The following is a 26,471-nucleotide window of genomic DNA, read 5'->3' as shown; positions in this document are numbered from 1 at the left end:
GGCAGAGGGCAGAAGGAACCTCTTATTATTATGAACCAACTCTAGCGAAAGGTAGACTGGTGTAACAAGAAAAGGTGGCCTCTGATATTTCCTTGGCTGCCCTCCGGTCGACTCCTGAGGGAAATGAATTGAGTAGATTGGATTGAGAGAGAGGGAGAGAGAGAGAGTGAGAGAGAGAGAGAGAGAGAGAGAGAGAGAGAGAGAGAGAGAGAGAGAGAGAGAGAGAGAGAGAGAGTGAGAGAGAGAGAGAGAGAGAGATAGAGAGGTACTGAACGGAAACAGCGGGTGGGAGATTACAGGAAAAGATTGAGGGGAATTAAAAAAAAAAAAGACAAGGTTAAGAGAAAAGTTAGAGGTAGAGAAAAGAAACAGTACAGACTAGTGAGCCCGAAAGAAGGGAGCGAGAGAGAGAGAGAGAGAGAGAGAGAGAGAGAGAGAAGAGAGAGAGAGAGAGAGAGATGGAGTGAACTGAGGTGTGAATGAGAGAAGGATAGAAAGGGCAGTATTTGGCCTTTGAGAGAGAAAGAGAAGATAAGAGGAATATTTGAGGCAGATCGATATTTGAGCATGTTCATATCACTGTATGTACAGTACTGTATGAGAGAGAGTTGGTTTTACTCACAGGGACAACTGGTACCCTCCGGGGTGCTGGACGCTGTCTTGCTGTCGGGGCAGCAGCCGAAGGGTGTGTTGTCGCAGGACGACCGGTCCTCGGCTGTAGGGACGGTGGTGGCGGCCAGCGTGGGACCTGACCGGGGGGGGGGGGGGGGGGGGGGGGGGGGGGGAGAGAAAGCTTCATAAAAATTCATACCAGCTTATCTCAAAATGCACTTTTTCCCCCCTCCACTCAGATTTTGTTGCCATTTAAGGTATTTTCGAGGCGGTTGGTTTGTTTTGTTTGTTTGTTTTATTTAATATCCCAATATTCTCTTTTCCATAGCAGCAGCTATTCTTCCTGGGGTCCAATAACTTGACAACACAAAAATATACATTCACACTCATCACCATACATTGAAATGTTTTTAACACATTAAAAAACAATAAATAACACACCTAAACTAAACAAACACACTGCAATTAGACAAAGCAAATAGACAGGCTCCGAACGAATCCATCATATTCTAATTAATAGATAATTAGACTAGATAATATCTAGGGGTAGGGGTATCTATGACAGATGTTTCCGATCTCGATACCAACATCTGTCCACGGCGATTACATAGAACCATACAGTGCGTGCAGCTGTAGCTTGTTTTCTTAATGTGGGACAGATGACACATAATGGACCAGGATCGCCATTCAGTGCGCCACAGAGTGCCGCCGTGACTAGGGCCTGCAGTAGCTGCGAAAACAAGCTAATACCGCCGATTGGCCGATTTTCTTCACGTCTTCCGGGATGTAAAACAAAACAAACTACAAAAAAGTGGCCCCTGCATCATGCTGTGTGTGTCCGGCAATCTGGGCTCTTTCTCTCAAACACATGAAAGTTGAACAGTGTTTTTCCTCTTGGAGAACAGGAGGGTGTGTGTGATTGTGTGTGTGTGTGTGTGTGTGTGTGTGTGTGTGTGTGTGTGTGTGTGTGTGTGTGTGTGTGTGTGTGTGTGTTGTGTGTGTGTGTGTGTGTGTGTGTGTGTGTGTGTGTGTGTGTGTGTGTGTGTGTGGTGTGTGTGTGTGTGTGTGTGTGTGTGTGTGTGAGAGAGAGGGAGGAGGGTTTGGTCTGAGTAGCACGTTTATGGGTCGCGGGGAGATTAGAAATGATTGCAGAGGCAAACAGCGGCCAGCTAAACAAGTTGTAAATACGTCAGAGGCGAGAGGGCCGTCGTCTTCAAGGACCTGCTGTCCCATGGACAAAGACACTGAACCGAGAGAGAGAGAGAGAGAGGGAGGGAGGGAGGGAGTGAGATATAGGGGGTAAAGGATGAAGGGGGGAGGAGAGATAGAGGGGTAAAGGATGGAGAGAGAGAGGGGGGGGGTAAAGGATGGAGAAAGAGGGATGTAAAGGATGGAGGGAGAGAGAGAAAGAGAGGGAAAGGATGGAGGGAGAGAGAGAGGTAAAGTATGGAGAGAAAGGGGGGGCAGGAATGATGGAGAGAGAGAGAGGTTTACAGGGTATCTGTTGCCCATGGTCTGTAGATTTACAGGCACTGTGTGTGTGTGTGTTTATTTGACTGCTCTCATAGTTCCCAGTGGACCAATCCAGGCCCCCTGAGCTGCCTTTACACAACCCCTCCCCCAGCTACCTTCCTCCATGCACGCACGCACGCACACACACACACACACACACACACACACACACACACACACACACACACCACACACACACACACACACACACACACACACACACACACACACACACACACACACACACACACACACACACACACACACACACACACACACACACACACACACACACACACACACACACACACACATATTTATATATACACCCAAACAGACACACACACAAACAAACATAAAACAGCCCCAGACATGCTTGAGCTCCCACAGGTTGTCTTCAGACACACAGACACCACGAGACACGGGGTCTCCTTGGCAGGCGAGTCACACGCTTCTCGCGTCAGCGAGCACTCCGCTCTGCCCCCGACAAGAGGATAAATCTACAGCGCTAGGAAGAAGAAACCAGGGTAAAAGAGGAGGAGGGAGGAAGCACGTATGGCAAGGGGTAGAGTGGGGGGGGGGGGGCCGGGGGGTCATTGTTCCATCAATTCCATCCTGTTACAGCATGCTGTCATGCGACAGAGGGGTCACATTGCTTTGGGAGAGATAGAGGGAGTGAAAATGACAAGAAAAAAAAAAAAAATAAGAGGTCTGATTGAAAGGGCTCAGGTCCTATGGAGTAGAATGGAGTCATACTGTAGGTTTAGCTCAGCCCTCTCAAGCTAGCCTAAGTTCCACAGTCTTCAGCTCAGTCCTAGTCTCTCAAGCTAGCCTTCCACAGTCTTCAGCTCAGCCCTAGTGTCTCAAGCTAGCCTTCCACAGTCTTCAGCTCAGCCCTAGTGTCTCAAGCTAGCCTTCCACAGTCTTCAGCTCAGTCCTAGTCTCTCAAGCTAGCCTTCCACAGTCTTCAGCTCAGCCCTAGTGTCTCAAGCTAGCCTTCCACAGTCTTCAGCTCAGCCCTAGTGTCTCAAGTCAGCTAGTCAGGCAAACTCAAGCTAGTCTATGTCTTCCACAGTCTTCAGCTCAGCCCTAGTGTCTCAATTCAGCTCAGTGGAACAAATTTGGAGGTTAGTTGCTAACGTTGCACAGAGTTTTGTTGTGTTTGTCTGACTAGTTACTATTTGTGAAAAAAAAGTGTATGCACTGTACTGTATATGCTGTATCGTGTTCCTATGTGTTTTGTAAGCTGAATCTGAATCTGTTAGCTAGCTAGCTAGCTAACTTTAGCTGCAAAAGGAACACGAAGTGGGGAAATGACCGGATAGCAGCCTTATTTACTGGACCACTTTGAGAGCTGCTGAATTACAGACTGTGGAAGAGAGACATAAGCTAGTTTGAGAGACTAGCTCAGCTCAGGCCAAACACATCACAAGGCTGCTACTACCATCAGGGACGACATGTTGAGAGAGATTTGAGTGCAGCTGTGTGACAAAGTAAGCAGCCCACCCTCCACCCTCTACCCCACCCTTCCTCCCTCCATCAGCTTGTCAAGTCAGGCTCCAGAGAACACCGGTTTCATCTGTGCCGGCCCAGAGTTTATTTTACTTTTCTTTTTCTTTTTTGCCTTGGTTCAGTCCCAGTGCACACTGACGGAATGGGGAGAGAGGGGGTGGGGTACGGGTGACGTAGCAACAGTTGAACCACACAGATAGAATCCTTTCTCTACAAGATTGAGATATACATCTTATCTGGGGCTGGGAAAAGACACTAACAAACGACACTTTGAAAATAGATTTATTTTTCTTTTCTTTTTTCCCGTGAGATACATTTTATCACACTAAAAACACACTAACACACAACACCAATGTGTTAGCCAGTGTTTCCTCTGCCTATTATATTTGTAGGCTGACCCGCTAAGGAAAATGTAAATTGTACTGTTGTCTATGGTTCCTGATAATGTTTCCTGAATGAGTCTCATGTGTACAGTATATGTTTCTTGGCTTAGCCTACATCTTTAAAATGGGTTCCTAATAACCGTATCCTTAAAAGGTATTTTGCGTGATTGGTTGGGATCCAAAGGTGATCCCTGATGTCAAAATCAGATCCACAGGGGGTAAAATCCTAATCAAACTAAAATGACTAACAATATCCTATTGTTTTGCAATAAAAAACTGCACGCCGGTTACCAATACCAAAGCAAACACTTGACCAATTGGTTGATCAATTGACCAGAATACTGCAGTAGCTTGATTTCTGCCTCCTTTTACAGTAAAACACGATGAGTCTAAACATGAGAACAACGACCATACAACTGCCATACAACACGGCAATTTCACAGCAAGGTTGAGTGACCAACAAGCAACCCCTGTGTACGCCCACAACAAATTACCCAAATTAACTTGACAGGTAACCTACACTGACAATAGTGGCTTTGGCATAGCATCCGTCCACGTTTAAAAACACTATCTCCAGAGCCACTGCTGATGCTCCTCTGTGGACACTGAGTGGGGCTGAAAATGTTATGGCCTCGATAAAGTCAAAGCCCCATTCACTGTCTACTGTCTAGTCCCAGATGTTACATACCGGTCACATCACTGTCTCTGGAGCTGCAGTCCCAGATGTTACATACCGGTCACATCACTCACTGTCTATGGAGCTGCAGTCCCAGATGTTACATACCGGTCACATCATTCACTGTCTATGGAGCTGCAGTCCCAGATGTTACATACCGGTCACATCACCAGCTGGAGGGTTCTCTCTCTGCAGCTTCTAGCTTTAACAGAGAGTGGCGCTCATGCTCACAAATACTGACGGAGCTGTCCGGGGGGCATCAGAAACCATCATGTGAATTCGTATTCTTTATATCGGTGGTGTGCGTGCTGCTGCGCCTGCATCTTGTCAACTCAAGTTGGATGGACGATGCTAGATCCCACGGCCCAGAAGAACATTTCTACCTTTATTTTGAATTTGTAGGCAGTGGGTTAAGGTCAGGGTTAGGGGCGGGTTTATAAACAACTTGCTGCTTTGCAGCTTGGCCAAAAATGTACAACCCCTAATAAAGCGCAGCCAACCCCTCAGATCTAGCACCCGTTTGCACTGCAGTCCCCAGCTCGTTCATAGAGTTGCTTCCCTTCAGATGCAACAAAAAAAGTTCTTAGTCATTTTATTGAGGACTCTGTTTTTCTTTGGACAGGGCTGATGATGAGTCCGTCTACGCCAGGTTTGTATCCATTTTGACGGACACAAAAGTTTGGAGACGATGAACTTTTGGAACCAACGGATATGTCACTGTTGTTTCTGCAAACGCAAGGTTACGTTAAGTCCTAATCTAAAAACAAACCAACAGAGACAGTAATATCTTAAGGTTACGTTAAGTCCTAATCTAAAAACAAACCAACAGGCAGTAATATCTTAAGGTTACGTTAAGTCCTAATCTAAAAACAAACCAACAGAGACAGTAATATCTTAAGGTTACGTTAAGTCCTAATCTAAAAACAAACCAACAGAGACAGTAATATCTTAAGGTTACGTTAAGTCCTAATCTAAAAACAAACCAACAGAGACAGTAATATCTTAAGGTTACGTTAAGTCCTAATCTAAAAACAAACCAACAGAGACAGTAATATATTAAGGTTACGTTAAGTCCTAATCTAAAAACAAACCAACAGACAGTAATATCTTAAGGTTACGTTAAGTCCTAATCTAAAAACAAACCAACAGGCAGTAATATCTTAAGGTTACGTTAAGTCCTAATCTAAAAACAAACCAACAGGCAGTAATATCTTAAGGTTACGTTAAGTCCTAATCTAAAAACAAACCAACAGAGACAGTAATATCTTAAGGTTACGTTAAGTCCTAATCTAAAAACAAACCAACAGAGACAGTAATATCTTAAGGTTACGTTAAGTCCTAATCTAAAAACAAACCAACAGGCAGTAATACCTTAAGGTTACGTTAAATCCTAATCTAAAAACAAACCAACAGGCAGTAATACCTTCTGTCTGTTTTATCTCTGTGTTGTTAAGGTAGCTGGTACCTTAGTCTTAAAACCTGTCCCACCACCACCATACTGGTGACATCACCACCAAAAGCTTGTCCAGTAGCCAAGGAGAACACAAACCGTCTCTATGCTGCTAAGGATTGAATAACAATGATGGCATGTGTGAATGTGTTATGGAATTGCAATGTATATAATCTGAACCATGAGAGCACGCTTCAGCTAAGACCCCCTCAACTCCCCCCTCCCCAAAGCATTATGGGTAATGAAGTGAAAGAGCAGTGATTTACCGACGGGCTCCTCTCCTCCACTGGCCTCCGTGGTGGTGCCGCTACCCCCCTCCTCCTCCTCCTCCTCTTCCGGGTCGTCCCCGCTGGGCTCCCCACTGCCCGAGTCCTCAAAAGCGCTGGCAGCCGGAGTGGAGTGGCCGGGGCTGACGTGGGGGGTGGTGGTTTGTGGTGTCTGGGGCTGGGTGAGGGTGGTGTGGTGGCGGTGGTGCTGGTGACGGGTGGTGGAGGCGGGAGGTCGGCTGGTGGTGATGGGCACCGCCTCCACGGTCCTGGGGGGCGGGATGCCCTCTACGTATCCGTCGTCCACCGGCTGCCCGGGCGAGGTGAGGCGCACGTGGGCGGAGGAGGGGGTGGTGGCTGGGTGGGGGGTGGTGGCTGGGGGGTTGGGGGTGGGCCGGCCGGCCGGCTCGGTGATGCTCTCTGGTGGGGGGGAAGGGAGGAAGCAAGGAATGGATGAATGGCAAAGCAAAGATGGAAATGTTTTAACCTCCGCTTCTATCTACAACCCCTGTATATAAAGACATTCCCCACTACAGGAAAAAGATGAATACATATTTAATGATTCATAAAGAAGCCAACTGATTGCTGGTTGGAGTTTCATTGCTGATTTCATCATGAAACATTTTGGCCTATTTACGGCCAAAGACATACACTTACATTTATTTATTCTTGGTGGAAATGGCTTCCCGTGCCACAACCCTTTCTTAGTGCTAAACAGAGTAGGGGCTTCACAAAATACAATGTTAAAGAAGCCTTTAACATATTAGCACCATGAAACTGGGTACACAACCATTTGTAGAACAACCTCGCTTGTAATGCAAAAACAAAGAAAACACGGATGTGATGCAGCGAAACCATATATAATCTGTTCCATTATGCTGTATAAATGTACCAAAAGATGACGCATTGTTCTGAGATCTGCTGCGTGTTGCAGTACATAATACGGATGACTTGCACAGTCTATATGGAGTTAAACTGCACTGCAGTTGCACTGTGGTGTCTATGAACTGTGGTGTGTATGTGTGTGTGTGTAAGTGGGTGTTTGTGTAGTGTGTGTGCGTGTGTTGTGTGTATATGTGTGTGTGTAAGTGGGTGTTTGTGTAGTGTGCAGTGATAGTGGTCAACCGTATAAAATATATCGTATCGTACCACAAAATTAAGTCAAGTTTACATTTTAAATGCTGCAAAATCTTATAAAATATTACAGTATCTTTCTCTCTTAAAAATATCTGTAAACTTTGAAGCCCTGTGTGGCCCATTTTCCGGATGAGCTAGCATGAAGGGATTGGTATCAACGGATTCCTTGTGATCTCTCTAGTTTCATAATGCAACACTGCTGAAATTCTATATCGGCCAATACCGATATACCGTTCGACCACTCTAGCTTGTGAAGTATAGCATATGCATGTACAGTAGCATATGCATGTGCGTGTATGTATGCATGTACATATCCCCCACATCTCAGTATAATACCATATACGTGGGTATGTATGTATGCATGTACATACCCCCCACGTCTCAGTATAATACCATATACGTGGGTATGTATGTATGCATGTACATACCCCCCACGTCTCAGTATAATACCATATACGTGGGTATGTATGTATGCATGTACATACCCCCCACGTCTCAGTATAATATGTGGGTGTGTGTATGATTGTTTTTGCATGGTATCTATATGTGTTTGTGTATGCCCTACAATATGCATCCGTGTGTCGTGCCAGTGCCTATGAATTATATATCCATATTCAAATGTTGCCCTCCTGTAGAGAAGCTTTAATCACCAACAGCCAGGGCCTCTGGTGATGAATGATTGATAGAAATAGAGCAAAAAAATAAAGAAACAGGCTTTAACTCCCGGCTTCAAAGACGAGCATGCAGCCGCTCGGCCCCGGCACGCGCATCCGTCAGCCGCGCCAATGCACAGCCTCGTCGACACAAACACACACTGTCACGCGCATGGATAAACACTCCAAATGAGAAAGAGAGAGAGAGGCAGGGAGGGGAGAGAGAGAGAGAGAGAGAGAGAGAGAGAGAGAGAGGGAGAGAGAGAGAGGGAGGAAGAGGGATACGAAGAGAGTCCACCGTTAACGATAAAAAAAGAAGAGACATTTTTTTTAAAGTTACGCGGTGCAAAGGACAAGCGGCTGTGATGAAAGAAGGATAAATAGAACGAAACCTCCTGAGGGAGAGGACTGATCTGGCGGGGATCGAGAAGCCGCGTAGAGAGAGCGCCTCGGATTGTGCCGAGGCAAGCGGGCGTGACAGCATTGTTGCTCTTGCTTCTCCCCGCGTCCCTCGAGTGCGAGTGCGTGTTTATAGAGAGCGCGTGGGTGAAAATTACGGGGGGAGAAAAGAATAAGTTTATTTATTTATTATTATTTATTTATAGATGTTCTTTTCCACCCTACCTCCCCCCTACACCTAATTAGAATACGGTTATTAACGTTATGCGCAGGCTTTAATTGCTTGCTAATAATCGTCTATTTGATCTACAGTTACGCGGCGAGGTGTGAAAGTGCCACGGCTCATGGCACCGCGCACTAAGCCGAAGAGCAAAGAGAAGTGGTGTGTCAGCTTAACGGGATCTTTCACTTTAGTGGAACTTGTCAAAAATAATCTGCAGTCTAGTATAATATTTGCACCCAAAATGAATGGAAGTGAATGAGGAGCGACACCGGGAAGGAGCGGCAGGGGGACAGACGGTGAGCACTAGCTTACTTGTAGATGCACTTTGGATAGAGGTAAGACTACAAGTTCTACTAACGTGAAATATCCCTTTAACACTAGCACAGCCAGGCGGCTAGGTGGTGTAGTGGGCAAGGCGCTCGCCATCAACGCTGGAGACGCTGGGTCCAGCTCTCGGCGTTGCTATCAGCTTGGCTGGTCGTTCATACTAACACAATTGGCAGTGTTAGGGGTGGGAAAGCTGATAGGTGGGTCCTGGGCGTTGTGGACAGTGACCCCTACAGTTCGGTCGGGACGCCTGCACCGCGAGGGTAGGATCTGGAGGGAGGTAGTGTGACCTTCCACACGTTACACTCTCCCGGTGAGAATCTGCGCTGCCAGGCTGGCTGCCGGCTGGCTGCGCATGTGTCGGAGGATAGCATGTGATAGTCTCCGGCCTCCCGGACCAACAGTAGGGGGGAGTGCGCAACAACCAGGAAGGGGGTTGGGAATTGGCATAACGACTAACAGTGGGATGGGAGAAAAATCGGAAAAAGGAGGGGGGAAAAAACACTAGCACAGCCGACAAGGGGTCAAGTGACCCCTAGGCATTTTCAATAAATGTATCCTTGTCACTCGGTCGAGCTCCAGCTCTGTCACTCAATGACTTTTCCTAAAAGTACCCGTTTTATCTGGCACGGTTTCTGAAATTTCAAAATTACTTCAGGAAAATGTAATTAGAACGTTATTCCACATAATGGGCCGTTGGAACAGACGAAAGACACAGCACTTTACGAGCGTCTAGCGCAGGGGTGGCCAACCCGTGGCTTGCGAGCCGCATGTGGCTCTTTGCCTGTCAATGTGTGGCTCTTCCATCCAAAAAAAATTATAATACAAATAATAATATATATTTTCTTTTATTTACAATTATTTTCATTTTTTTTATGTCACTCAAACCTACATTTCATTGTGGTTAACGTCATATTTTTATATTCAGAGGTAATTATATAGTTTACACTGTTTATTTTTCTCATATTTCTCATATAAGCTGTCGGGTCATCTGACCCGTTCCTGGCGGGAATTAGTGGCATTTTCTCCATGGCTGTGCTAGTGTTAAAGCCTGACAAAGGAAGAGAGCAAGAGACAGACAGAGAGAGAGTGGAGTGGAGTTGAGTGCAAACAGAAAGCGATGCTATTGCTGAGAGTGGACCACACTTTGCCTTTCCTCTTGACTCAACCTGTCGGTCAGGTGCCAAGCCTAGCGCCAGGCGACCAGCCTCCCAGCATCCAGGGAGCAGGGGGTTGTCTGGGTTGAGTGTGTGTGTGTGTGCGTGTGCACGCACGCTTGTGTGTGTGTGTGTGCATGCGTGTGTGTGTGTGCATGCGTGTGTGTGTGTGTGTGTGTGCATGCGCGCGTGTGTGTGTGTGTGTGTGTGTGTGTGTGTGTGTGTGTGTGTGTGTGTGTGTGTGTGTGTGTGTGTGTGTGTGTGTGTGTGTGTGTGTGTTAGGGGAGGGGGGACAGGAGGAGGAGGCTGGGGGGAGTAGGAAAGAAAAGAGAGAGGAAGAGAACGATTGACAAACATGTTTAACACTCCATTTGCATTTTCCCCCCTTTGGTTTTTCGCTCCAGAGCTGAGACGGAGCGTTAATATCACCGGGTGGAGGAGGGGAGGGGGAGGGAAGAATCATTGTCACCCTGGCTTGTCTCTGGCTGTGTAGTTATCTTTGAAAGGTGCTTATTAAGATTGTTTGCTGTGTCAGGAGGAGGAGGAACCTGATACAGGAGAGAGGCAGGAGGGACGAGTCGGCAGAGGGAGAAAAGGGAGGGACCGACCAAAAGAACACAAGAAGTGGAGAGAGAGAGAAAGAGAAAGGCTGTGAGGCAGAAAAGAAGGGAGTGGAAGAAGAAGAGAAGACTGTGGCGGGTGGAGTAGGAGCCCAAAATGAGAGGGTGAATAATGAGGAAAAAAATTGAAATGGAGGAGGCGAGAGGACCCTGACTAACATGCTGCCATATGCTACCGCTCGCTGCCAATTCGCCACAAACCCACAGGTGATAACGCCATATGGGAGAAGCAGGTCACTGCCAACTTTCCAGCCACCGACACACACACACACACACACACACACACACACACACACACACACACACACACACACACACACACACACACACACACACACACACACACACACACACACACACACACACACACACACACACACACACACACACACACACACACACACACACACACACACACACACACACACACACACACACACACACACACACACACACACACACACACACCAGAATGTTCACTCTTCCTTGAGTTCCCTTTGTACAGTAGTGGCTCTTGCATTCTCGCCCAGGGATCGCTTCATCTATCGCTCTGGACATATGGCAAACATCAGTCAGTGTAACTTGTACTCAGTGACTATCATGCTTCTGTCCCTTTGCTGGGAAAACATTGGAGAGCATGGGGTAACATCCAGCTTTTCTCCCATCAGAAGCAACGTGTCAATTCTGCTGGACGACTGCGTTTCTTTCCCGGCCTCGGCCATTAGCTCGGTGTCTGCTCCAGCGCTCTAGCCGCCGGTGCAGTCCATGCATGCTGCATGGGAGCAAGGGTGCTTTTCCCCGTTATCGTGTGATTATATTATTATTGTTATTCATTTATGTTTATGCCGTCAGCATCTCTATTTCATTGTTATCCGAGCAGCGTCTAGGTTCTGCAGCGTTCTGTAGCGCTAGCGAGTTAAGAGCGGCGGAGTTGGCCGTCTGCGAGCGCTGCGTGTAAACAGCGGGAGGGCGGGGGGTGGGGGGGGGTTGAGCCGGCGAGGTGCGGCGGTGGAGCAAAATGCTAATTCACACCCAGTCACACGTGAAATGAGCTTGTGATCTAACCCGCGAGCTGGGAGCGCTTGTGGAGCAGCAACCCGTGGTGCGCCTGCATCCGGGGAGAGAAAATTAAAAGATCCTGTTGGAGGGCTGGAGAGCTCGCCTGTCTGCCTGTCTGTCTGCTCCCCTCCTCTTCCCCCTCTTCCTCCAGGCTTCAGCGGAGAGAGAAAGAAGTCATCGCTGCCACATGCCTTCCTGCCTTAGTCTGTGTGAAGCCACACTAGGTGAGGGATTACACACACTGACACTACCCACATTTATATTGCCAGGCAACAGAGGGAGAGGGACACCAGACCGGATGTGGGTCTTCTCGTTTTTTCCGGTAACCCATGGCACTGAACCTGTAATCACCAGATGTTTGGGCCCTCATCAAAGCCATGTCTACCTCTTGCCGAGCACTTTATTGTTGTTATTATTTTATGTATTTCTTTTATTTTATATTTTTTTTACATCCATGAAGTACCAGCAGCTAGGGGTGAATACAGACGATTTCAAAAGCCATGCCTCCATCGGAGATGACCTACTTTAAGGCTGACAAAGCACACCCCAGAGGACAGCAAGGAGGTAAACCCAACCCCAACCCCAGAGGACAGCAAGGAGGTAAACCTAACGCCAGAGGACAGCAAGGAGCGATGCTTTGAGTTTCTTCTCACCTGATCCACGTACGCTAAGCGATGAAGTGAGTGAACGTTTTTTCCACCCAAAAATGCGAGGCACCCGGTGCTGGCCGATGGCCAAATTAACACAGCTGGCAGTGCCCGCTGGCCCTCTGCAGCCCTGTTGTGATGCAAGCTGGCAGTTGGCCCTAGGTGTTCAATGTACATGAAAGCCATGGCCTTGATGCTGGTCCAAAACGCCCACTACACCGCTCCACCCAGAGGGAGGTGGACCAAGCCAGGTGTGGTTTACCTTTTCACACAAGCATCCATCCAAATGTGAGGGGATTGAAGCACACCCAACAAGTGTGTGTGTTTGTCAGCAATTCAGCAGCTGCCCTCCAGCAGTAACCCCCCCCCACCCCAATTGCCCTCCAGGGACAAATAAAGTTTAAATTAAGTGTGTGTGTGTGTGTGTGTGTGTGTGTGTGTGTGTGTGTGTGTGTGTGTGTGTGTGTGTGTGTGTGTGTGTGTGTGTGTAGGTGTGTGTGTGTGTGTGTGTGTGTGTGTGTGTGTGTGTGTGTGTGTGTGTGCGTGCGTGCGTGCGTGCGTGCGTGTGTGTGTGTGTGTGTGTGTGTTGGAGCTAAAGCCAAATACACACAGCAGAGAATCAAACAGGAAATTGTCAGCCCTATCTTGCAGTATTCTGCAGTCCGACCACAGGATCTTGATCTGCAGGGGAGCATCTATCAGACTGTAATTCTCTCCCCAAAATGTCCTCTCTGTCCAGCCCCCCTCTCTATCATGCATGGTGTTGCTGCTCTGACATGGCCAGACACCTGGGTCCCTACAGACAGGGGGGAGCACACACTGAGCTCTTCACAGGCCTCAACTGGTATGAGACGGATATTTGCCATTTAGACAATCTGTGACAGCTGACCTTGAGAAACTGCATTTGCAAATGAGAAAATGTAGCTGTTGTTCAAAATGACAAGTAAAAATGAACTTGCTTACAAAAGACTCAATCTCACTGCATTGTATATGAGTGACAAGTTAACTCTTCCATGAATCAAATCAAATCAGGGATTATCATTAGCATAATCACAATTACCATCTGCTATCTCAATTAACAAACGTATCCCCCCCCTGAACTCAAAACTGAACATATACTAGATACTACATTTTTACTTTTACAAGTGCTGAGAGAGAGATAGAGAGAGAGAGAGAGAGAGAGAGAGGGAGGGAGAGGGAGAGAGAGAGAAAACTAGAAAGAGAGAGGGAGATAGAGAGACAGAAGAGTTGTGTTGATTTGTAGCTTGCAGCATCAGTCGTTAGCTTGCGATACGGAGCCTGGCGACGGGAGTTGGAGCCCCTGTGTGTGATCTATGGCGGCTTCGGCGGAGCCTCACCTGTGCACTGGCCAAAGTGTTCCACTGTGACGTCCTTGTCCTGCCTACAGGCGATGGTCCTCAGCTGGCACTGATCGGCATAGGTCACCCCATCTGAGCCGCACACCTGCTCCACGACAGCAGAGATGGAGAGCAGGGAGCCACAGACACACGTTAACTTTCTGCAGGCCGATAGTGCTGCGAGACACAAGTCTCCAAGACATTCAAAGACATTGTGGTATTACAGGAATTACATTGATAGAACAGTCCTTCCCCATTCCAACCTCACATGTGGCTGGTCCACCTAACGTCACGGTGACCAATTGCAGCCACTCTTATTGTCTGGGACCAAATACGGCCACGCCCCACTCCCAGTAAAAAGTGGGAATCTCTAGAATGGGTTTGGGGCGACGCTGTATACGGAAGTGGCTCTCAAGGTGACGATTAGACAACGCTTTCTGTTGTCAGTAGATGGCAGCATTGGTTTAAAATTTAAAGGTGAAAATGTTGAAAACTACAACACTGCATTTCCCAAGAGCGTTAGCACAGGTCGCAGGTCACTGGGATGTGTCTATATTCTTCGACGTGATCTGAACAGCGTTAAACTATTACTGCGGCGTCAGTATAGCGACCGCGAATGGTAAACTAATTATCTTAACAGAAGTGGGCTGGTAGCGTTACATATGTTGTCTAAAGGGGGACATATGGTACAATTTAAGATTCTAATGATAATCGGCATATAAAGGACAACATAGAGCATCGTTAATTTGTAAGAAACCTCAAGGAAAACGGTGCAGAGTGCTATTGTTATGAAAATGTGATAGAATCCTATAAAAATGTGGACGCATTTGGTTTACGTTCCGTTATGTCATCTGGTAATCAGAAGGTTCCCGGGTTAGTTTCTGGCTCCTCCCGCCACCGTGTCGAAGTGCCCTCGAGCAAGACACTTAACCCCTAACTGCTCCAGATGGGCAGGTTGGCACCTCGCATGGTCGCCTCTGCCATCGGTGTGTGAATGTATGAGTGAACGGGTGAATGTGAGGCGTACGTTGTAATGCACAGGATAAAAGCACTATATAAATGCAGTTAATTTTCCATTTAGCATCTGTTATGCAAATCAGTGTTGATTTGGTGCCGTGACTAGAATTGCAAGAAGAGGATGAGGTCACAGCCCCGGCGTTCTCACGGAAGTTCAGCGCTGGGAGACAACGCTGCTTCCTACAATGCGACTTCTCCCCGGTGTTGAAGGGGAAGCAATTTATCACACTGACTCATCCTCGCCTTATGATTCTAGGTGTGTGAAGACTCCAGAAGTTGACGTGTCACTATGGCAAGGACTCGTTTTGGATGATCATCCCAGGTTTCTATTGAAGTGAGTGAAGCGTTTAGACCGCTGATCCCTGCACATCGATGACCAAACCTTCATAATATAGGAACCTTGGGTATACAGGAGGAAATGACCATGATAAGACTACGGAGCGCCCTTTCCATCAATAGAGGCCTTGCATGCAATGTTTACAATACATAATTTTGTCTTCCATGTTGGACGAAACAACGGTTTGCTATGTGAAAAATCAGCAGTTGCTATGTGTTCATATATGAGAAATATATAAAAGAAAAACGTATTACTGTACCTTGTAAACAAGGACAGAAATCTTCTTTTGAAAGTGGTTACCAGTGCAGGTTTCGCACAAGGTCCTTGAAGTGCTTAAAGTGCTTGATTTTTTTACCCAAAAAAAACAAGGCCTGGAATTCCTTGAAAACAGCCAATTTTTTTTACAAGGTGCTTAAAAAGTCATTGGAATTAAAATCAACCATTCGCATTGAAAGTTTTATTCATCCATAATTCATAGTTCTGAATCAAGAAATATAATTTTTTTTAATCTAAAGCAAAGAAATATATAAAATAAAATAAATGCATTTAAATGTGAATTGGATCCTTTTAAAATGAGAAATAGTGCTTGGAAAAGTACTTGAAAGTCCTTTAATTTAATTTTGCAATGTCTGTGGGAACCCTGCCAGTGGTTACAGGTGGCCATGTTGGAAGAAAAGAGAACTACACAAACATTCCGTGCAAGGTCTCTACTCTCTACTGGTTTAGCCTTCTGCTCGCTCAGTTTCAAACTCAACGATCCAAATGTAATCCGCACAAACTACTTGTTTGTAAAAAATACCCACCTTGGTTTTGTTTTTCTCATCGCAGTCCGGCGCCGGGCACTCGCAGTGGGACAGCCCGTTGAGCTCCACACAAGACGCTCCGAAAAGGCATTCCAGCTCGTCACATGATGTGGGCGCCTCGGGACCTGTTGAGGAAATGAGTTGACAGTGTTAACGGTGCTGTAGAGATAACATTGAGTCACTAGATGTCCCACTAGAGCAGCAGCGTGTCTCAACTAGCGGCACGTTTATCCAATCAGGTGCATTCCACGTGGGGAAATGGAAAGTAGGGAGGGGGTACATACGAAACGAAAATATAAACAACATTCATTTTGGAACCGCCAACATTTGTATCACCCAAAACACCTGGTCACCAAAAACACCTTATCAAGACCTTATCACCCACAATACCGTCACCCAAAGCACCTTATACCCAAAACACCTTATCACCCAAAACAGCTTATCTGTTACGTTCTGGTTGCTGACTGCTGTCTGGAACCACCCACCATTCTGTCATCCGTCACTTGGCTACTGTCACCTGTCTCCCCTGTCACTTAGTGCTGTCACTTAGGGTATGGTTCCTGATTGGTTGTCACAGGGGTGTGTGTGGAATGTTAGAATGTGGTGTCTATTTAACCTTCCTATCTTCTGCTTGATCTCCGTCAGGTCTTCATTATAGCGTTCGGAGATAACGCGGGCGGTTCCGGTTCTGGACCACCACTAAGCTCCATTATTCTTATCCTCTCTTCTTCCTGCCACTTGGCATTGTATCCTAGTATTACTCTTTGTGTTCTTTACTATTAAAACGAACCTGCTTAAGAGTACACCATCTCTGTCTCTGTGATTGCATACCACAATTATAAACATATTCAGCTAATTTCAGGAGACGACGTTTGAAGCCGTGGAAGCAGCGGTGGTCGGGGGGAAGCAGCAGTGGTCGGGGGGGAAGCAGCAGTGGTCGGGGGCGCCTCCCAGCTCTAAGGGTGGGCCCTCTTTGCACGCTACCACATCACAGAAGCCTGGAATGCCCACCCACCCACTCCTACTGCTTTCATGTCCCCCTCGCCCCACCCCCACCCCACCACCACTCGTTCATCCTGCTTTCATGTGCTCCCCCTAACCCCTACCCCCCCCTTGCTGCACCCGTAAATCCTCGATACCTTGTCTTTCCACCTGCCAGGAGGTGTCTGCCCCCGTGTGGTCCACCGCTGTGCCGGGCCTATCGGCTTCGTTAAGCACTTGACTCCCAGTCGATACCCGATGGTAAGTCTTAATGAAAGAAAGGCACGCCTTCCCTTTCAACGTGCCTTTTTTCTCTCCAGGTGGAGTCACTCGATAATTAAAAGTCAAAGACCAAGAGAGTATATATGCGTTACGCATTTCCTTATTGTACAGCACGGCATATGAACAACCGTCCGGCTGTGTAATTGGGGGGAATGAACACATCCACTGACTGGAGTGTAAATGTAAAGCAGGTGAAACAGCAGTGGGCGAGGAGGGTCCTGTGTCCTGTACACATAGCATTTATACACTTCATTTTTCTCCTAATCAGTATTGATTAACAACTAGCACGGCTGGACGGCAGCCACGTCCTGCTGCTCACAGCTACTACAATGTCGATAAAACAGATGGATGTGAGCGGTAGATACACCACGGCTAGGCTGAGAGAGAGAGAGAGAGAGAGAGAGAGAGAGAGAGAGAGAGAGAGAGAGAGCACCGATACACCACTGCTAAGCTGAGAGAGAGAGAGAGGACATTCGATTATGTTTGTCAGTTTGTGTGTATGAAAGCGAGAAGTGAGAGGGACTGTGACAAGAGAACCACACAGGCAGAGTCTCACTGTGCCCCCCCCCCCCCCCCCCCCCCCCCCGCCCCCCTACCTCTGTCACAGCCGGTCATGCCCATCTTGCTGCCGTCAGGACACACGTTACACTTCATCCCCTTCACTGCAGTCTTGCAGGAGCAGAGGCCTGACATCTGCTCACAGTCGTCCCTCACCGAGCCCTCCACGTCACAGATACACGCTGTGGAGAGAGAGAGAGAGAGAGAGAGATAGAGAGAGAGAGAGAGAGAGAGAGAGAGAGAGGTAGAGGTAGAGGGAGGGAGGCAGGGAGGTCGATAAGAAAAAGGGGTGGTGGTGGGGGTCGGTTGACAGGAAGAGGGATGGACAGGAGGGTAAATATTTCCTTAGCGTGTGAATTACATATTGTCTATAACACACAGAGGGAGAGAGATAGAGAGAGAGACACAGGGGCCTCTGACCCTTTGCTGATGTACCTCTCCGTGTCAGTAGCAGGGGTTAAGAACAGTTCAGAGCGAGGCCAGACGGCCCTCGGGGGCCGAGGAGGAGGAGGAGGAGGTAACAGAGCTCAAGAAAACAACCGCAAGGAAGGACATCAACCCCATCATGTTCCAGGAATCAATGAGTTCCCCCACCCCCCACCACCCACCGCCGCCCTCACTGAGCCCATGCTGTATTGGCGCGCGGCACGGTGATGCCTGTTGGCTTGTCTGAGGGTCAGCCTTGTTAAGGTCGGGGGCTACGAGGCCGTATGGCAGAGCATCACCCTGCAGCAGGCTACTGAGCTGGTGGCCATGTTGCGTCTTCAGCAGACAAGAGGCCACTGACCCGCTCTACAACACGCACACCATATGGTATCTGACAGGACTCTTGAATTTCTTACTGACGTGCGCATTGTCTTTCAATATTACATTTTTTATTTTGATGTGACATACTCAAAGGTGGAAAATAACTAATTACAATTGCTGTAGTTACTGTAACTGAGTCAATCTTTTAAGTATTTATTCCTATTTTTACTTTTTTTTTTTTACTCATTTACAGTATTCATTATGCAATTTACCACCCTTTAACCAACACTAGCTTTTTTGATATGATTAAAAAGAGAACATTCTACAAAACCATGGTATTAAAATGACCCATTGAATGTAATTTCTTAAAGGGGACATGCATTGCTATTCCTTTCACTATTTGGGCAACTTTACACAATTCCTGTGAGTCTATGGAACACATCTGTAAAGTTGTTTTCAAAATAATTCATTGTTTTATATTTTTTTATCAATTACTCAAAAGCAAAATTTTGCTAAAAGTGTCGGGTATTTCCACTCGCTCTGCTGTTGAGCGAATGGTTGCGCTACAACCATAGAGGGGCTGTTAGTTAATTTATGCAGATCAGTGCCTTATTCACGTCAGCAAAACAGTCAAATCAGAATGACCTAATTCACTGGGGGAGGAGATTGTTTCAACTGAATTAGAGCAATCTGCCAAAAATGGTAATTACAGACACAGACCCATTGATACTAACCCCCCATTGCTATAAAAACAATGCTAAACACTGGAAAAGGCCATTTATATTATAAGACACAGGACCTTTAATACAATTTCGGTAAAATTTCACTGAAGCAAGAGCACTTGTACTTGAGACAGATAACACTGGTTGGGAATGGTTTCTTACGCGTGCAGCCGCTGATGTTCTCTGTTACGATGCCACGGAAGTTCCAGAAGCCTGGTTCGCAGCGGTCACACTTCTGGCCTCCAACGCCAGGCTTGCAGGAGCACTGGCCAGAGGCCGGGTCACACGTCCCCTTGTAGGAGCCGTAGGCATTACACTGACACGTACCTGGTTAGTGAAGAAACACACCACATTACAGACTACTGTTATTATGACTACTACTACTAGGACAATGACTAGTCCTACTACTACCACAACTATGACTACTACTACTATTATGACTACTACTACAACAACTATGCCTACTACTACGATGACTACTACTACTATTATGACTACTACTACTACAACAACTATGCCTACTACTACTATTATGACTACTACTACTACAACAACTATGCCTACTACTACGACTACTACTATGACAATGACTATGACTACTATGACTAATAACAACAATAATAAGAACAATAACTATATATAAATATTTTTTTTTATAATAATAGCATAATAATATAACATATACTATTATGTTCTAGCGAGGGTGGCGGAGAGTGGCGGAGAGGAGGAGCCTCGCTAAGCTCCAGGCCATCAGGGAAAACCCCACCCATCCACTATACACAGACTTGGCTGACAGGAGGAGCATGTTCAGTGCTAGGCTCACACTACCCAAATGCAGCACTGAACGGCACAGGAAGTCCTTCATTCCAACAGCCATCAGACTATATAATGCATCACTGTGCCTCACTGCATCACTGAGCACAGAGCGGCAGCTCAATAGTGGCAGGAGGAAGCGACTAGCGGCCTCCAAGCTCCACAACAGGGGGCAGCGACGGCTGCCAGACATTGATCTAAGTCTTATTGGAACCCAAGGAGGACAATACACTACCTAAAGCATACTGCACCTAGTTACACTGAATACTGGAATATATATTTCATATTTCATTTAGTTAGATTTAAATTATAATTATATTGACAATTGTTTACCCCATGCTCAGTATGCTCAGCATATTCTTACTGTATTTATTTCTGTATATTTTATTTCATTTAATTTTATCCTATTTTATTTTACTCTACTCTTATCCTAGGCAACTTGATTTGATCTGTGTTATTATTCTAATTTGTGACCTGTCCTGTCCATGTTAAATGTTGAGCGATTTGCAGTGTCTAATTTCCCACGGGATAATAAAAGTATTTCTATTCTATTCTATATATGAAGGTATTCATACCAAAATGTCACATATAAACAAACCTAATATAAAATTCTCAGTATTTCATGTACAGATGATTACAGCCTCTTACAGTAAATGTCTTTCTTTAAAGGTAACGTCTTCTTAAGCGGTAGAGAATATCCACAGAGACTTTCACTTTTATGCTAATGATCACGTTGTAAGGGTAGGTGTGACATTCTCTTTTAACAGAGGAGGACACCTTGTTTTATAAACTCTTCAAACGCTCGGCTGAGCTTTACTTTTCTGTTCTCCAAGTCTACAATTCATATATCCATATTTCTTTCTTTTTATGTGAGCGTTATGCAGATTCTCTTTCTCCACAGTCAGCGTGCGTTTCATTACCACATGACAACCAATTAACGAGAGGATTTTCTATAGATATAGTACAAAATTATCATAATTATTCCTTGGGGGGGGGATGAGAATGTTTCAATTCACTGCCACTGAGGTTCAGTCAATGCAGTTAAATAACTACAGCCACTGTATTGAACCCAGATCATTAACCTACCACTACACGCACACCCTTGTTTTACTATACTTGTGAGGACATTGTATTGACTTACATTGATTCCCCTAGCCCATTACCTTGAACATACATTCTACGGTATATGCCCAACCCTAATGCTAACCTTAACCTAACTCTAATTCTAACCCTAACGCTAACCTTAACCTAACTCTAATTCGAACCCTAACGCTAACCTTAACCTAACTCTAATTCTAACCCTAACGCTAACCTTAACCTAACTCTAAGTCTAACCCTAACACTAAACTTAACCTAACTCTAATTCTAACTATAATGCTAACCTTAACCTAACTCTAATTCTAACCCTAACCCTAACACTAACACTAACCTTAACCTAACTCTAATCCAAACACTAACCTTAACCCTTAACCCAATAATCAGTGTTTCTTTGGTCTGAGGACCGGACCATAATGTCCTCACAACCCGTAATGTCCTCACATTAAAGGCAATTTGTTGTAGAGCCAGTTCTCACAAGTATAGTTAAGCAAGTAAACACACACACAGACACAGAAAGGAGGTCAGAAGCGAGTGAGAGAGCCAGAGGAGCACTCACTAGGGCAGCCTGCCAGGCCCACGCCCAGGGCGGCAGTCTCATTGTCAGTGCAGCAGCCGTACACAGACAGGCTGCAGTGTTGTGGCGCCGTCAACTCTGGAGGAGATGTGGCTGAAATCACTGATGAAGTGGCAACAAAAGAGGGAGACGATGGCAGAGAGAGAGGGAGAGAGAGAGGGAAAGAGAGAGAGAGCAACAACGTGAGTGATTAGGAGGGTTCTGTGGAGGGGAATTAGACAACATAATCTCTGAGCAGCAGCATACGCCAACTTTTAGCCAACAATGAGATTGGCTTGAGGGGCAGAGGTGGAGATGCTGGCAGCCGGCGTCAAGATAACAATTCTATTTTCTACTGCTCCCCCCCCCTCCCCCAATGACTCAAAACCAGGGGAAAATTATGCTATTACCTCCAGTGAAAACAAATAATGGTGTTCCTAGTGACATTTGCCACCTCCTACAAGGCCTGTTCTCTTCAATTGTTCCCATCTGATATTTGCGGAATTGTGCCGCCGCCCATGGACCCCCCCCCCCCCCCCAAATTATAATAATACAAAAATACAAAAAACAAGCACGCTTGCTGAATAATGGGATGGGATGTGGTAATGGCCTTTCTGCATGTGTACAGTATGCATAGACTTGGCTTTGTCTGGGTTTGCACCGGTCTCTCCGAGCAGCAGTCAACAACACAAAAACAAGTAAACCTAAAGAGAATCCTACAGAGGACAGGAGGAAAGGGTGTGCTGTTGTTTAACAGCCAAGGCAAAGATATTATCGTTAAAACTCTCCGCGGCCTGGAGCGAAAAGCCAAATGCCCGCCAGTTGATGCTGTGGAAGGCAAAAAAAAGAAATTTCTCTCTCTCTCTCTATCCCCTCTCCAACTCTTTCTCACGTGTTGCTCATTTGGAGTTGGAGGCTGCAGATACAGGGGCCATAAATCACAGTGCTGCTGGCGTGGATATGAGCCGGGGTCTAATGGTGATGACTCGGCCGGCTCCTCTTTCCAGTGCTTTCCCACCGCAGATAGGAGCTTTGGACACACTTCATTTAACTTGCCACTTCCCACCGCGCCATCCGGCTATCTGCACTGAGCCTATTAGGACGAGGAGAACTTTTAATTTCATATCTTCTCCTGCTCCTTCAAGGGTTTCTCCCTCGTCAGTAGCCAGTGTCTGGCACAATGCGGCTCGCTCTGATGCGCCACATTACCCCCCCCCCCCCCCCCCCCCCCCCGTTCTCAAGGTCTGCTGATGTGGCCGCTCTGCTGTGTTGAGACCAGCTAGGCCCCCTTTTGTATTCCAGCAAAGGCGGATCCGTTCGTGGCGCGAGACGCCGTTGTGAACCTGGAGGAGCAATCACCGGCAACGCTGACCTAGATTTCACATTGCAGCTGTGTGTGAGGACGGCCTGGGTCTTCTGGGAGAGTGGGAGACAGCTGTCACAAGCCTTTTCACATGCGCTCCATGTCAGCCCAGCCACCACTCACCACGCACCACTAGGAGTGTTGACAACAATGTGGCGGGTCAAACAAATGTCCACACAGGAAAACAAGTTAGCGCTGGGGTGAAAAGACAGTGTTATGTTTGTGAGGCCTGCTGCATCTTGGGTCAAACTAATTTTCTCCTTGCAGAGGAGGGCGATGAAATTCCTCGATCTTTCCAGCCAACGAGAGAGAGGAAGGCCCAAAGCTCTCGCGCCCAGAGAGGAAGAGAGGACTCCTCAAAAAGAAAAGGATTGATTATCCACGGCTCACAGAGCAGCGTGACAGTCAGCGCCCGGAGGAGGCCAGCTTAGGAGGGAGGAGAATCTGCTGGGACGCTCCCTGTCTTCTACTCTCTCCATCGCTCTCTCTTCTACTCTCTCCATCCCTCTCTCTTCTACTCCCTCCATCCATCCCTCTTCTACTCCCTCCATCGCTCTCTCTTCTACTCTCTCCATCCCTCTCTTCTACTCTCTCCGTCCCTCTCTCTTCTACTCTCTCCATCCCTCTCTCTTCTACTCTCTCCATCCCTCTTCTACTCCCTCCATCGCTCTCTCTTCTACTCTCTCCATCCCTCTCTCTTCTACTCTCTCCATCCCTCTCTCTTCTACTCCCTCCATCGATCCCTCTTCTACTCCCTCCATCGCTCTCTCTTCTACTCTCTCCATCCCTCTCTCTTCTACTCTCTCCATCCCTCGCTCTTCTACTCCCTCCATCCATCCCTCTTCTACTCCCTCCATCCATCCCTCTTCTACTCCCTCCATCGCTCTCTCTCTTCTACTCCCTCCATCCCTCTCTCTCTCTTCTACTCCCTCCATCGCTCTCTCTTCTACTACTCCATCACTCTCTCTTCTACTCCCTCCCTCCATCCCTCTCTCTCTTCTACTCCCTCCATCGCTCTCTCTTCTACTACTCCATCACTCTCTCTTCTACTCCCTCCACCACCCCCTCCTCCCTCTCTGTCTCCCTGAGCCACAGGAGAATCAGACGAGCTGGCTTGATGATCACACAGAGTCCCCTGTGATGTGCCGTTTGCTTCGCTCCCTTGGCCTGCGCTGGTGTTCGGAGGTGAAAGCTCCTCATTTCCAATGACCATGAAGAAGAGTAGACAGGAGCGTGGCTGGCCTCCTCCGCTGAGACACTTATCCAAGCAACTGTTCTGGCTTAATACACTGCGTTCATTTACATAAATGCGTGTGTGTGTGTGTGTGTGTGTGTGTGTGTGTGTGTGCGTGTGTGTGTGTGTGTGTGTGTGTGAGAGAGAGTTCTTCATATAAAGCACATAAGAGGTGTGGCAGTGGGGAGCCAGAGGGTGAGAACACCCGTCCCCCCAAAGGACTGTCGATGTTGCCCTTAGGAAAAGGTTCCCAAACCCCTCAACTGCAACCACTGCTCCAGTGGAGCTGCTCTCTGGTCAGCGAGCAGACAATGGTGGTTGCTACTAATCAGCTCCCAGGCAGCAGGGGGGTGTAAAGTACTAATCAGCTCCCAGGCAACAGGGGGGTGTAAAGTACTAATCAGCTCCCAGGCAGCAGGGGGTGTAAAGTACTAATCAGCTCCCAGGCAGCAGGGGGGTGTAAAGTACTAATCAGCTCCCAGGCAGCAGGGGGGTGTAAAGTACTAATCAGCTCCCAGGCAGCAGGGGGGTGTAAAGTACTAATCAGCTCCCAGGCAGCAGGGGGGTGTAAAGTACTAATCAGCTCCCAGGCAGCAGGGGGGTGTAAAGTACTAATCAGCTCCCAGGCAGCAGGGGGGTGTAAAGTACTAATCAGCTCCCAGGCAGCAGGGGGGTGTAAAGTACTAATCAGCTCCCAGGCAGGGGGGGGGGGGGGGGGGAGTGTATCGCGGACCATCGCAAGTGCTGCTCGGTCAACCTTAAACGTCTCCAACCAGATCTGGAAATTTGGCTCATTTTCTGTTTATCTTTTCCTCAAAACTAGCGTTGCCGTCACATTTTCTGCAGAGACGGCAAAAAAGAACAAAGTAGGATGCAAGAAAAAGATGGCTCATTACAATCCCATCAATGGACGAAATGAGTGGAGAAATGAGATGTCAGTGATGATGCTCTAGTCTAGTGGAGATGTGCTGGCTGTGTGTGGTGCCAGATGGGTGGGTGGTTGTGGAGGAGCAGGGAGGTGCTGGCTGTGGCAGTGTGGTGCCAGATGGGTGGGTGGTTGTGGGGAGCAGGGAGGTGCTGGCTGTGGCAGTGTGGTGCCAGATGGGTGGGTGGTTGTGGAGGAGCAGGGAGGTGCTGGCTGTGGCAGTGTGGTGCCAGATGGGTGGGTGGTTGTGGAGGAGCAGGGAGGTGCTAAAGGCCTTTTGTAGGTCCAGCATGACCATGCCGCAGTATTTGCCTGCGTCCACCTCTTGTTTGATGTGGTCATTCAAATAGAGAAGGCATGTGTCAGTGGAGTGGGATGTTCTGAAGCCAGATTGGAATTCGTAGATTAGATTTTTTTCCGCTAGGTACTTTTCGACCTGTTCGTAGACTATTTTTTCCATGACTTTCGAGATGGAGGTGAGAATAGAAACAGGGCGGTAGTTGCCTGGGTCTAATTTGCTGCCCTTTTTGTGCAGAGGGGTCACCCTCGCAATTTTGAAGTCCTTGGGGACGTGTCCCTGTTTTATGGAGAGGTTTATTATGTGTGTGATGATTGGGGTGATGGCGGCTGCTGAGTCTCTGAGGAATTTGGAGGGGATGTTGTCATGGCCAGTGGCCTTGTTAGGTTGGAGGGCGCTCAGTTTATTGAGTACCTCATCTGTTGTTGTCCTTGCGGACCCCTAGGTTTTTGTAGTAAGCTACTATGTGTTCTACCCCATAAAGCCCTGAGTGGGAGGGTAGTTTGTTTACCAGTGTTGTGGCTATGTTTGTGAAGAAAATGTTTAAGTAATTGGCTACATCCAGCTTGTCTGTGATGAGCGTGTTGTCCGTTTTTATGTTTATGTTTGAGAATCTGGTTTTAAGTTTTTTACTGCATCCTAGTTGATTATTGAGTAATTTCCAAAGTTCACGTGGTTTGTTTTTGTTTTCCTCAGTTTTGTCATTGATGAAATTCTTTTTTGCAGTTTTGATCATGGAGTTTACGTCG

The 26,471-nt window shown here is 47.2% G+C and overlaps 1 protein-coding gene across 1 annotated transcript in view; it reads right to left on the bottom strand.

The window, feature by feature from the left end:
• Window positions 1–26,471, bottom strand: part of LOC311244031 (agrin-like) — a 137,404-nt gene that overhangs the window by 43,395 nt on the left and 67,538 nt on the right. The window contains 7 exon segments of the mRNA XM_084333440.1: window positions 623–748; window positions 6,412–6,831; window positions 13,992–14,097; window positions 16,149–16,273; window positions 18,008–18,151; window positions 19,601–19,765; window positions 21,906–22,025. Coding sequence (XP_084189566.1) covers window positions 623–748; window positions 6,412–6,831; window positions 13,992–14,097; window positions 16,149–16,273; window positions 18,008–18,151; window positions 19,601–19,765; window positions 21,906–22,025 — 1,206 coding nt within the window.

Source organism: Notolepis coatsorum (assembly GCF_963971535.1).
Source record: "Notolepis coatsorum genome assembly, chromosome: 17".
Taxonomy (NCBI): Eukaryota; Metazoa; Chordata; class Actinopteri; order Aulopiformes; family Paralepididae; genus Notolepis; species Notolepis coatsorum.
This window is presented reverse-complemented; position numbering and strand designations above follow the sequence as displayed.